At 39.3% G+C, this 14479-nt stretch overlaps 1 protein-coding gene across 4 annotated transcripts in view; it reads right to left on the bottom strand.

Moving 5' to 3' along the window:
- LOC122547252 (E3 ubiquitin-protein ligase RNF19A) overlaps nt 1–14479 on the bottom strand; it is an 88866-nt gene that overhangs the window by 21757 nt on the left and 52630 nt on the right. For all 4 annotated transcript variants that reach the window (XM_087981780.1, XM_043685894.2, XM_087981779.1 and 1 more), the window contains 2 exons: nt 5355–6221; nt 1423–1628 (listed from right to left, as the gene is read on the bottom strand). In XM_087981780.1, coding sequence (XP_087837906.1) covers nt 1423–1628; nt 5355–5839 — 691 coding nt within the window. In that variant the 5' untranslated portion in view covers nt 5840–6221. The remainder of the gene's footprint in view (nt 1–1422; nt 1629–5354; nt 6222–14479) is intronic.

Below are 14479 nucleotides of genomic sequence, written 5' to 3'. Positions count from 1 at the left end.
CAGATGCCTTAAATTCAAATCACAGTGTCCTGATCACAGTACTGTGGCAACTGAATCTACTTCCACTGATGAATATTTTGCAACCCAATCATCAATTGGATAGCTTGTAATTTGTGAACTATCTGGAGAGATTGCCTTTAATTAGCCATGCATCTACTATCATTAGATTTTACAATTTGGTTCCCTTCTTTACTCTCATTCCCCTGTACTTATTATTGCACTAGTCTGGCGGGTAATGTTCGATACTTTTTCTTTTAATGAGTAACGTATATGATTTGTAAGGAAAAAAAAGTGTCCAGATATGTATAATATCATTACTGTGCAGAAAGAAAAATACATTAGATTTCAACAGGAATAAAAAGGTGACAGGGCCCTTTTGTGGTGCAAGGGCAGTGTCCCCATCTCTGGATCGAGGGGCCCAGATTCAATTCACACCAGCTCTAGAGGATTGTAAATTCATCACTGACCAGGTTGATTAGAAAAAAAAAGGGAAAAGAAAATAGAGATGGTTAAGAGATATTGTTCAAAGATGACCTAGCTAGAAAGGCTGAGGCAAAACCTTTTTCTAGCTCCTAATTTGCAAATGGGAATCAAACTTTCTTGTTAGGTTGTAAGCTGATTTCATAATTAGAATTGGAACTTCTAATAATTTTGTGTGGTACTCATTTAAAGTAAGGTGAAGGCAAACAGAATAAGGGAGAGAAAAAAATGAGGAAAAAAAAACTTTCCATTGCTTGCTGGATTTAACATTGGCAAAACTTGGCTGACTTCACTGTTTTAGACTGTGAAACAGAAATTGAAGGATACATTGAGCAGAGAGGAAGATCTGGATTTGCTGTAGAAATCTCAAAAACAGACTTATTCACCTGACCAGTGAAAATACCAGTGTAGTTCCAAACTCCTTGTCACTTCCTGACTTCTTTACAAAAGTCAATGACTACAAGTAATAGCAATTTAGATGCCTCTAAATTAATACCTATGCAATGCATAAAACTCCTCAAAAATATCATTTATTGTTGACTTCCACAATTCAGTAGCTTGCTACTCTTTTGAGGAAATCACAGGCATTATCATAGAAGTATTACAATGCAGAAGCCCATTGTGCCTGCACCAGCTTGTTAAATATGCATGATTATCTAGTACTAATCTCCTGCCTTTCCCCCAAGCCCTTTGCACATTATTTTTATCCAAAACAATCATACAATACCTGCTTGAATGTCTCAATTGAACAACGTTTACACAACTGTGCAGAGGTTTGTTAATATTTAACCTTGCTGATGAACCATCACAGCGAGTCCAGTCACTTGCATTCTATTTGTTCAGAACACTTTTGAGCAATGTATTTTAAGACATGTCATATATCAAGTTGTAAGGAAAAAAACTCGGGCGAAAGTCTTGCCTTCTAGGAAAAGCAATATTTACCATTATCTGATTCTTCACTGTGAATAAGAGAGGTAGAGTGTTTTTCTATTCCAGCCACAAATACATCCCTCTGCTTACGAGCCTCACTGCAAGTTTGGTCTGGATGCCAAAGTTGTTTGCAGTGGTAACAGAATTCAGTCGCACACCCTGACCGCTCGCATGTCAGCTTTGGGCAAGTTGCACAGCCACTGGCGATTACTCCATAACTGTAAAGAGAGAGTCCAAGTTCACAAAACATCCTTTGTTTCTTAAAAGACCCCAATATCCCACAAGATACCTGCTACATGTGATCATTCAACATTTTTACATCCAAAAAACATAAACATTGCACAAGTTGGTAAACTGCAGCATCTTAGTTAAGATGTAGTTATGCAAAGAGTCAGTCTAGCCCACAAAACTGTTATGCCTTGTAACATTGAATTACTTCGAAGCCAATATTGCGAGAATAGAGGTCTAAAGTTGCCTGAACAGGGAGTTTCTCTAAAATACACAGTAAATATTAATCAACTGAAGACATTTCTTCGAAAAAAATAGCTTAGCATCACATCTCACTATCAAATAGTATATGCTTCTGTCTCAATACTGACCTGAACAGAATGCAGGCATTCATAACTGCTGCATTCAAAGTCTACGTACATTACAAGAAGGTGCAAAGGATCTTTGCTGTCAAAAGTTAGGGTTGTTAACAGTTATTAATAAAACTTGAATATTGTTTGTAACAAGTTCCAGAAAATACAAGAGTGGAAGCAGAAACAATCAATCAATTAATTTAAAAAGGAAACTGGATGGGTATTTGAGGGGTAAAAAAAATTTGTAGGGCTGCTGGGAAAGAGCAAGGAAATAGAACAACTCGGTTGCTTGATAAAGAACCAGTGTTAGCTCAATGGAGCAAATGGTGTCCTTCTGCACTGTCTTCATTCTATTGTTATTAAAGTCGTACCCAAAACATGCTTCGCTAAAAAAAGTCTTTTATCATAGCAGAATGCAAAATTGGAAAAGTCAGTTCTATTGATGACTTTCTAACCTCCACAACCATGATTCAAAGGCTTTCCCGAGAAATAAGGTAAAGTTGGGCTTAATAGCCAGTATCACAATTGCCTATTCCCAGCAGTGAACATTTAGTCTGTGACGGATACATAGCACCAAGGTACCACACCTTGCCAGATTTGAAAAACATTAAGCAGTGATGTCCAATTCAAAAGGGCAGTTTCCTTTATCTGTCTATTATACATTACAATACATGTAGAAATACCAAGTGAATCACCATTATGCTGACCGCCCTAGGTATGCCAAAATGACAGGCTTTGACATCATTTGAAGATTGCAGGGAAAAAATCTGCACTATCCCCTATCCACTATGGTGAGGCTCAAATTTTTTTCTTCTTGCTCTTTGTCTTCTTCATGATAGCCTGAAGGCCCAGGTACACTTGTCACAGTTCTACTCATTTCAGCCACAGCATACATTATCAGAAAGGTTACTTTCTTCTAGCTATCCAATACCTGGGTTGAGGGACAATGTCTGGCTGAAGTCTGAGTCACATGCCAAGGACTGTTCTTCTGACAAAATTTAACATCTTCAGGACGATGCCAGACATGAAACCAAGGGAAAAATAAACTAGATATATTACAGATTAAACTGAACTGTCCAGTATAATGCCAAGAGAAAGGGTTGGCTGGGCCTTTAGGGTGGAGGTAATGAGACATTTTTTCACTCAAATGGCAGTAAGTTATTCATTTCTTTTTTTAAAAAGAAAGTTGTATTCAATCAATTTAAACAAATCAGACTCCCAGCATTTTAATAACAGCAGATATAAAGATCAGATAAAAAAAGAAAGCGGTGGAGAAATTCAGCAGGTCTCATAACATCTGTTGAGAGAGAAACAGAGTTAACATTTTGAGTCCAATATGACTCTCCTTCAGACTGAAGGGGGCAGTAAAATGTTTTTCCATGCTGTTAAAAGGGAAGAGGAGTGAATGGAACAGATACTGTGTCCAGAGCACAACATGATGGGAACACTAATTGGAATAAAAGAAAGATATAGATGCAAAATAGGTAGGTGTGAATACTCAAAAATAGACTGGTATTGCTGAGAGCAGACCAATAGAAAGTACGACATTGTTGATGAGTCCTAAAGGCTGTAAAGTGCCTTGGCACAATATTTCACCTTTCTAAAAAAAAACTTGAGTGTATAAACTTAAACATATCTATTATCTCCTTTTCCCTCAGAAAACCCAAACTGAACAGTTTACTTCTGTCAGCAAACGCACAAATAAATCTTTAAAAAAATCCTTGAGCCAAGACTCCAATGAGAATCACACCAAATTTAAGTTCCCAAATATAGCAGAAGGCCCACATTGCAATGTAATATTACAAACAAACTGTTCCAATATACAGGTTTGCAAAAACCCTTTCAAACTTCTCCTAAAATGTAACAGAATATGTAAAATGTTCCAGAGGTCTAGACTTATAAAGGATGACCAAGGAATACTGTAGCATAACTCTATGCCTGTCCACGTGCTATGCAAGGCTTTATTAAATACTGTAAATTAGAAATGAAGTGAGTACATTCAAATGTCATATGCAGCAAATAATATTGGAAGGTCTAAAACACAGTGTCACTAAACATAGGAACATAAGAAATAGGGGCAGAAGTTGGCCATTTAGCCCAGCAAACCTACCCTACCATTCAACTAGATCATAGCTATCCTTTCCCTCAAAACCATTTTCTCCCCACTGCCCCAAATGGTCAGCTCAGTGGAACTGATTACGTGGACATACAAATCCAAATTTGAGGGAGGCAGGGGAAAAAAAACTGCATTATGATCTCCTATGGTGAGACTCAATCTTTTTTCTTCTTGCTTTTTGTCTTCTTCATGATAGCCTGAAGTCCCAGATACACTTGTCACAGTTCTACTCATTTCAGCTACACATACATTATCAAAAGGTTACTTTCTTCCAGCTATCCAATACCTGGGTTGAGGGACAATGTCTGGGTGAAGCCAGAGTCACAGGCCAAGTATTGTTCTTCCGACAGAATTTAACATCTTCAGGATGATGCCAGACATGAAACCAAAGGGAAAAATAAACTAGAGATACTACAGATTAAACTGAACGGTCCAGTATAATGCCAGGAGAAAGGGGTTGGCTGGGCCTTTAGGGTGGAGGTGATGAGTTTTTTTTTTACTCAAACAGCAGTGAACCTTTGAAAATCTTCACTTCAGAGAGCTGGAGATACTCAGTTGATGAGTAGATTCAAGAATTAAAAAAAAGCTTTTCTAATATTAAACGAAATATTAAATATTAAAGGATGCAAAGCTCAGATGGGAAAGCAGAGTGAGGTCAAAAATCAGCCATGAGGAGCAACTTGAGGAACCAACTCATGTACATATTCCTTGTATGATTTTCTTAGCTTGCATATGTATTCGCTGTATTATTAGCAATGATAACCTTGGAAGGTGATGGCCCAGTGGTATTATCACTGAAATCTTAGTCCAGAGACTAGATACTGTTCTGGGTACCTGAATCTCACCATGGCATATAGAATGCAAACATCTGGAATTAAGAGTCAAATGAAGACCATGGAAGCATTGTTGGTTGTTGGAAATACCCATCTGGTTCACAAATGTAGTTGAGGGAAGGAAACTGCTGTCCTTAACCTGATCTGGCCAGCATATAACTTCAGACCCACAAAATAGATGACTCTAAACTACCCTCTGGCCAATTAGGGATAAGCAATAAACGTTGGTCAACCGAGCAACATGCCATGAATGAACATAAAAGAACTCAGTATATTTAGTGATAAAAATCAGTCACAAAAGTAGCGACTCTTACATAGTCAGTTCAGCATCCTTTATTTGTGTAGTAATTAACTGGGGAAAATAAAACACACATACTTCAAATTAATCAAATTGATTAGCCATGCAGGACATACCTACAGTCAGGTGCAGGGCACCATCGAGCATCTGGGTCAGATGCAAGGTACCTTCGCAGCATGAACTCCTCGTACTTTTCCATCAAAGTGCCATTGTTGAGAATCATACGAATGTCTGATGGATGAAATAACTCTGAACATTCTGGACAGGCAACATTGACCCGACTCTCTGTAATTTCAATCTTCAAATATTGCTGTAAGCAATCCAGGCAAGAACGATGGTGACAAGAAGTGATCTCTGGGAACCGGGATCGAGGTTGGCTAAGAAGGCAGAGTGGGCACTCTAAAGTACCCAACAACTGTTCATTACTGGATGAATGTGTTGTCCTGTTAGTGGAGGACATTTTCTTTTCATCCTGATTTTCAGTTTTTGCATGTGTTCCCTCAACTGCAACGGTGGACATCTCCAGCTTTGATTTTGATTTAGGTTTCCTGCTGAAGAGACTAAAAAATTGGAGCTGTCGATGTTTATTTGGTCTTCTCATGATCTTGAATATATTATGAAGTTACAACAGTGATCAAAGTTGCGTCTCTTTATTACTTTACAAAGTGGTTGACAGTCTCTGATCATTGAAAGACAAAATTATTAGGACATACTGCAAAAAGAAAATATGGCAAGTTTCTTGATCCACTTTGGAGATCCAAGTTGTTCTAAATATAATTAGCAACACTGAAACAACTAGTGTTTTGTTCAATGGAGTTCACGTGAAGCATGAATCACAACACTGATTTTTAAATGTCTGAGCAGAGAACAGATTCACATAGCAAGCTGAGATGTTTAAGTAGTGCCAGAGTTGAAAGGCTGTTGGATATTATGATGAGGTCACCTTGCAATATTCATTGCTGTGTCCAATTTTGTGAGGAAATCTAGAAAAAGTTGAAAGCAAAAAGGAGGTGAAATCAGTTTACAAAAATTCTTGCATTTAAAAACATGCTTCAATATTTTCAATTTATATAAAGCTTATCCAAGCAGTAACATTTCAGTTGTTCATCTAAAGCAAGATTACATGACAAATACCTTTCCACTGACGAAAATTTTCAATTGACCCTAAAATTACCTGCAAACAATACTCTCAATAGGTTAGAACCAAGGTGTGTTAATTTGTTACACTAGATTATGAGTCCTACACAAAATTATAAAACCACACTTTGAAAAATCAGTCTCAAAACTAAACTCAGGAACATCAGTCACTTACCAAGAGTAGGAAAGTTACGGACTTCCTTATTATTAATGTGAAATGTGATTGTTGCTGCACTACACTAATGCTAGGGTTATAAATGTTAATTGATTAGAAAATTGTTAAAAGTCCAGTTTGTTCATATATCTCCTTTCACAATGACTCCCTGCAGGTCTGGTCCATTTTCACATTTAAATCTGAGCTCTGCTGCTGAGCGCACAGAATGTGTTTTGTGGCACTGTGGCTGTATTCCTACCTGCGGGCCAGAAAGCCTTGGTTCAAGTCTACCTGTTCCAGAGGTGTGACACAACAGGTCTGACCAGCATGATTAAAACACTCACCACAAATATGGTTATAATATATATATATAACCAAGCAACAATTATTGCAGTACCCTACTACCCCACCTGCAAAAAGACCTATTCATTCCCATTCTTTGTTCATCGTGTCAATCAATTCTTGATCCATGCTAATCTATCACCCTCATCCCATGTGCTCTAACTTAGACCAGTGCTCTGTTAAGAGAAATCTTATTAAAAGCCTTCTGAACATGTAAGTTCATCACGTTCACTGGTTCTCCCTTAACTGTTTTACTAGTTACATCCTCAAAACATTCCAGTATGTTTGCTAAGCATGATCGTTTCATAAAAACCATGCTGGCATTGTCCAATCCTAATAATGCTTTCCAAACGTTCTGCTATCACATCGTTTATTTGAGACTCCAGCATTTAATCCACCTCTAATGTTAGGCTAACTTTTGTAATTCTGTTTTTTATTTTAAATCACCCTCCCTTTTTTTAAAATAATGTGGTTAGATTTGCTACCCTTCAATCTGTAGGACTGCTCTAAAATCTAAAAAGTTTGTAAGTCGACCACCCGATGCATTCAATATTTCTAGTGTCACTTACTTTAGTACTTTGGGATGCAGATCATCAGGCCTAGATGATCTGTCAGCCTTTAAACTCATTAGTTTCCCCATTTTCTTGCTAATATGAATTTCCTTCAATTCCGCATTCTCATTCCATGCTTGGTTCCTTAACATTTCTAACAGGTTGCTAGTTTTCTCTTTTGAGGATAGAACCAAATTATTTGTTAAATTCTTTAACTATCTCTTTGTTCTCCATTATAATTTCCCCAGCTTCTGACGGTAAGGGATCTATATTTGTCTTTTCTAATGCTTTTGCTTCACCTATTTATTAAGGCTTGTATGGTCAGCTATGTTTCCTACAAATTTTACTCTCATACACTATTTTCTCTCTCTTGATACAACTTTTTTGTTCTCTTTTGCTCTATCCTAAAATGTTGCCAGTTTTCAGACTTGTTGTCTTTTTTTTCTAGCAATTTTATATGCCTACTCTTTAGATCTTATTCTATCTCTAACTTATTTTGTAAACCCTAGTTACACCACCTTTTCTGTTTCATTTTTGCATTGGACAAGTATGAATAATCATTGTTGTTAATAGTATAAACATGCTTTAAATATGAAACATTGCCTATTCATCATCAACTCCTTCATTAAGGTTCTCCAATTTATCCATGCCAATTTGTGGCTCACACCCTCTCAATTCCATTTATTTAGATTTCGTGGGATCACAGAATCCCTACATTGCAGATGAGGCTATTTGGCCCATCAAGTCCACATCAACTGTCCAAAAAGCATCCCATCCAGACGCAGTCCACCCCACCCCACCCTAGCCTGGTAACCCTTCATTTCCCTTGGCTAACCCTCAGAGCCTACACATTTCTGGACACTATGGGCAATTTAGCACGGCCAATCCACCTAACTTGCACATCTATGGACTGTGGGAGGAAACTGGGGCAGCTGGAGGAAATCTAAGCAGACACATGGAGAATGTGTCAACTCCACCAAGATAGTCACCTGAGGGTGGTTTCAAACCCTGGTCCCTGGTGCTGTGAGGCAGCAGTGCTAACCACTGAGCTACTGTGCTGCTCCAGAACCATAGCTTTGGATTTGACCACTTCACTTCCCATCTTAAAAAAGAATTCTATCATACTGCAGTTGCTCTTAGGGCACAACAGGATTGTTAACTAATCCTCTCTCATTGCGCAGTACCCAGTTTAGAATAGGCTGTGCCTAACCTCTGGTTGGCTCCTCAACACAGTAATCTAAAATCCATCACATACACACTCAAGGAAATTTCATTTTGCAATACTATGTTTGGTTTGGCTAATCTATACAGAAGTTAAAGTTACCCATGATTACAGCTATACCCTTATAGCATGCATCTCCGATTTATTGGTTAATAACTTCCCTGACATTTCCACCAATTTTGGGAAACATATAGATAATCCGCAGCAACGTTTTTTGCCCATTCGTATTTCTTGTCTCTACCCAAACAGATTCCCCATCATGATTTCCCAAGCCAATATGCTTTCCCACTAATACATTGGCTTAATCTTTGTACTAACAATGCTATACCATCTCTTTTCCTTTTTTGTCTATCTTTCCCAAAAGATGAATAGCTCTGTCACCATCTTTGGTAACCCTGCAGCCATGTCTTTGTAACCACAATTATGTCATTATTATTTATAATCTGTTTGTGCTGCTAATTCACCTAGCTTGTTGTGAATACTCCTTGCATTTAGACATTACATCTTTATACTTATCTTTTAACCTTGTTTATAATGCAGCTTTATTTTATACTGTGACTCAATTTGTTTTTTGCCCTTGTTTTTTTCCCTTCCACTTTTACTTATCTTATGCCTTTGATTTCTATTGTTGTTTCTTTCTGAAGTTCTTTTGCAGGATCAGATATTTCCATATTTGGAACTGAATGCATATTTTCCTTATCTACTTACTGATAAGCATTGTCCAGTGACAAACAAACAAACAGAACCACAAACCAATTCTATTGCCTTTCCTACAATGAAGCAGGTTGCAACAACTGAAATGGGTTCATTCCCACAATGTACAGTCATCCATGATCACTGATACCACATGCTAGAAGTCTGCATAAGCTTTGTTGGAAGGTGCCATGATACCTGTATCCTTGAGAACTTCCTTGCTCCTCATTTCAAGGGCTGAATGCCATACAAGGTTGGTTACTGAAGGACAAAGGCTACCTTCTACAGCGATGGCTGATGACTTTATTGTGTAAGCCATTGACCGAGGATGAGCGTAGGTACAACGCACCTTACTCTAAGGCTTGGACTATCTTGGAACAGATGACAGGCCTCCTGAGGTTATGATAATAAACTAAAATCAAAATTGCTGGAGAAATGCAATAGATCTGGCAGCATCTGTGGAGGGAAATCTGTGTTTTCTCTGACTTGCAGAGTTTCCCCAATGACTTCTGTTCGTTTTGGATCTCCAGTATCTGCAATTGTTTGCTTTATATTATTACAGACAAGATAATGATGTTTGGATCAGTCCTTTATTTTTTGAACGAGGTGGTGGGTTTTAGTACAGTCCACAGTGTGCCGCATATCCCTTGTGTCCTGTGCAACTGGAACATGGAAAGAAGAAAGAGATGGAAGGTGAAGAACTGGGGGAATGGCAGCAGTCATCAATGGAAGATACTTTATTGCTGGAACAGCACAGCAGGTCAGGCAGCATCCAGGGAACAGGAGATTCGACGTTTCGGGCACAGGCCCTTCTTCAGGAATGAGCAGAGAGTGTTCAGCAGGAGAAGATAAAAGGTAGGAGGAGGGACTTGGAGGAGGGGAGTTGGAAATGTGATAGGTGGAAAGAGGTCAAGGTGAGGGTGATAGGTCGGAGTAGGGTGGAGGCGGAGAGGTCAAGAAGAAGACTGCAGGTCAGGAAGGCGGTGCCGGGCTGGAAGGATCCGGCTGAGACAAGGTGGGGGGAGGGGGGATGAAGAAACTGGTGAAGTCCAAGTTCATCCCCTGCGGTTGGAGGGTTCCCAGTCGGAAGATAAGACGCTCCTCCTCCGACCGTCGGGTTGTTGTGGTTTGGCGGTGGATGAGTCCAATGACCTGCATATCCTCGGTGGAGTGGGAGGGGGAGTTGAAATGCTGTGCCACAGGTTGGTTGGGTTGGTTCGTCCGGGTGGCCCAGAGGTGCTCTCTGAATCGCGATTCAGAGAGCACCTCTGGGCCACCCGGACGAACCAACCCAACCAACCTGTGGCACAGCATTTCAACTCCCCCTCCCACTCCACCGAGGATATGCAGGTCATTGGACTCATCCACCGCCAAACCACAACAACCCGACGGTCGGAGGAGGAGCGTCTTATCTTCCGACTGGGAACCCTCCAACCGCAGGGGATGAACTTGGACTTCACCAGTTTCTTCATCCCCCCTCCCCCCACCTTGTCTCAGCCGGATCCTTCCAGCCCGGCACCGCCTTCCTGACCTGCAGTCTTCTTCTTGACCTCTCTGCCTCCACCCTACTCCGACCTATCACCCTCACCTTGACCTCTTTCCACCTATCACATTTCCAACTCCCCTCCTCCAAGTCCCTCCTCCCTACCTTTTATCTTCTCCTGCTGAACACTCTCTGCTCATTCCTGAAGAAGGGCCTGTGCCCGAAACGTCGAATCTCCTGTTCCCTGGATGCTGCCTGACCTGCTGTGCTGTTCCAGCAATAAAGTTTCAACTTTGATCTCCAGCATCTGCAGACCTCACTTTCTCATCAATGGAAGATACACAACCTGAGCAGGAGGAACATCACCTTCAGTATAACACAGTAATGCAGTGTCATGCACCATATGCTGGGTGGACTGAAATGACACCCGCTTCCAATAATTCAGTTGGATGAAGAGATTGCTCATTGACAGGAAATCTGCCATCGCTTGAAAGGCAAGCTGTTCCTTTATCATTCCCAGAAATATGCAAAGAGAACACAACAGAAAATAAAAGGTGCTTTTCTTGTTGTTCACTAAAAGTTAATGTTTTCAATTGATTTAAAGCTTTTTAATCTTCCAACGATGCATAGATTGGGCAATTTAGCATGGCCAATTCACCTATAGTGTTCAGGAATGTGTAGGTTAGGTGCATTAGTCATGGGTAAATGTTGAGTAGTGGGGTGAAGAAATGGGTTTGAGTGGGTTACTCTTCGGAGGGTCAGTGTGGACTTGTTGGGCCAAAGGGCTTGTTTCCACACTGTAGGGATTCTATGATTCTATGTAATGTTCTCACATTGAACCAAAAAGGTGTTTCATTACACTAGGTGTTCAAGAAGGAATATTACTCCTTCAGACAGGCCACCCCAGTCCTGAAGAAAGGTTACACCAGAAACGTCAACTTCTCCACCACCTGCTGCTGCCCAGCTTGCTGTGTTCTTCCAGCCTCCTGCTTGTCTACCTACAGCCACAAGGAAGGGCAGCCTGTATGCTTGTAGCTTCATGTTAACAACTGTTGATCAAACAGGTGATAATGCAAAACAGCATTTGCGAATGTGAGCTTGTATTGGGAAGGGCTGTCCTCCATGCTACAATCTGCTTAATTCAGAGCTGTTGTTTATCCAAGGACTTTCCTGGCAACTTCAGTTCTTTTCCACTTTCCTATTGATTATTTTTTGATTTCTAGTTGGAGAAGAGTGTATTAGAAGGAAGGCACCCAAATATTTGCTCATCTTTAACTTCAGGAGAATGCAATTACTATAACTTGCCTTGTGTTACACTTGCCATTGCTTTTAACATTGAAATGAGCACAAAATCTTCCTTTTCTTCACGATGATGATGATGAAGAATTTTGACGTTGATTTTTATGGATTGCAAAATGTTTATTTGCCTTAAGCAAAAATGAATCTTAGTTGTCTATGATTTGTAATTATGATTGCATTGTTCTTTCTTTAAGCAAGGTCCACATGTTTTAATGGCTTCATTGTAATGTTGAAGTTATTATTTGATCCAAGAAGATAGTGTTCAGTACACCTGCTGGGAATGGATATCAGTGAACAACTAGAACAATGTAATTATAGCATAAAGTACCTCCATCTACAAAACTTTTAAGTATTACAAGATAGTGTCCCTCCTCAGATATTGAAACATGGATTGTTATAAGGCACAAAAACACCTGTGTCTGGATAAAAATTAAGACAGAGATTGCAACTTGCTTTCAATTTAACATTCCTCCAAAAAGAATGCTGAATGAAATTATTTCCTTGATGTAACCACATTGCCAATAACAATACATCACACAGTTAGTTCAAAAATGGCTGATATGAAGTCTATGTTTGGGCCATTAACTGCAAGTTTTCATATAAATTTTCCATTAGTCTCAGATGTAACTTCAGAAATCTCAAACAAATTTATCAAATCCTGTAGGTTGCATTGTATATTAAAGGTAACTAATAATTTATAAGAATTGATAAAATCATGAGGAGCAGAAAGTGAATGACAATGACTAAGGTGGGGAGTTAAAAATTAGGGGGCATATTTTTAAACTAAGAGGAAAAAGATTCAAAAAGAACATGAGAGGCAACTTTTTTTTAACATCAAGTCTGGTTAGTGTGGGTAATGAACCACTGGAAGAAGTGGTGGATGCAGGTAGAGTTACAACGTTTAAATGACATTAGAATTGTGACATGAATAGGAAAGCTTGGTCTGTATCCCTCCAAAAAGCAATTAAGTGGGACTAGTTTAGTTTGGAACACGTTGGCATGGACTAATTAGACTGAAGGGTCTGTTTCCAATGTATGTGACTCTATGACTTTGAACAGTTTAAAAATGCATACTCATCATTAAACAGGAAGAGGCTGTAATTCTAATTCGTCATAACGAAATCACACAGGAAAGACTGACACCTTTGGACAGGAGGGCCAACTACATGACCTCCCTCACTGCCCTCCCAAAAAATGCTTTCCCATTAAAAGGGTGTAAAACAAACTCTCTTAACAAGTCATAATCAGAATGCCAATTCCATCAATTGGCAAGATTGAATGGTTAGAATACATGAATAATGAAAACAAATTTGCTCATATAATTTGCCTTCTACTGATGTAAACTAAAGAGCTTTCCACTGTGTTGCAATCATCACCACTTCCCCACTGCTGCTGCAACACACCGAAACAAGGGTTACATCATATGAAGTCTATGTTTGCGCCATTAACTGCAAGTTTTTATATAAATTTCCACTGGAGCATGCAAATTTTTCTGAACCAAATGTTAAGAAATCCTCATTGCAGAGGTGATATTTAATCCAAAATTGTACATCTCTGAAACATTAAGCAGCTCAAGTTGTTGCTCTGGCTTCTTTTACTCATGTGGCTGCAATACCTTGCAACAACAAATATGTTAATTGTGAAGTTAGTTATCTTGCAATAGATACAGAACAATGCAACATAATGGGCACAGAACGTACTGTCCTGTTAGTGCCACTGGACAAAGTATCTAATGATTTTCAATTATCTTTTGTGTACAGTAGCCGATTCCAATAACAAAGCATTTTGTAATGTTGAAAATAGCTGAAGAAAATGTCAAGCCAACTCTAGAATTACCACCACACTTCATCTTCTGCTTAAGTTCAATTCATTGGAACCATGTAAAATATACGTTATAATGAAAGATAGTTCACAGATTCTTTTTCCTGTTTGTAAAGCATAGCTCGGAGTTCTGGACCATCTTGTGAAAGCACTGTCACAGTTGACAGCCCTTGCTAATGAAAAGTGCTCAATGATACAAAGTAGGCTCCAAGGAAGAAATAAGACATTTACAAATTGATATGGATAGATTAGGTGAAGGTGCCAAAATTTGGCAGATGAAGTTTAATGAGGATAACACAAGGATGGTGGTGGAGGGTTGTTTTTCAGACTGGAGGCCTGTGACCAGCGGAGTGCCACAAGGATCGGTGATGGGTTCTCTGCTTTTTGTCATTTACATAAATGATTTGGATGCGAGCATAAGAAGTACAGTTAGTAAATTTGCAGATGACACCAAAATTGGAGATATAGTGGACAGCAAAGAGGGTTACCTCAGATTACAACAGGATCTTGACCAGATGGGGCAATGGGTCGAGAAGTGG

The sequence above is a fragment of the Chiloscyllium plagiosum genome, unplaced genomic scaffold, assembly GCF_037043375.1.
Source record: "Chiloscyllium plagiosum isolate Xiang-an unplaced genomic scaffold, Cpla_swu_hap1 HiC_scaffold_3, whole genome shotgun sequence".
NCBI classification, from domain to species: Eukaryota; Metazoa; Chordata; class Chondrichthyes; order Orectolobiformes; family Hemiscylliidae; genus Chiloscyllium; species Chiloscyllium plagiosum.
The sequence above is the reverse complement of the archived record's forward strand: the minus strand, read 5'-3'. Positions and strand labels throughout refer to the sequence as shown.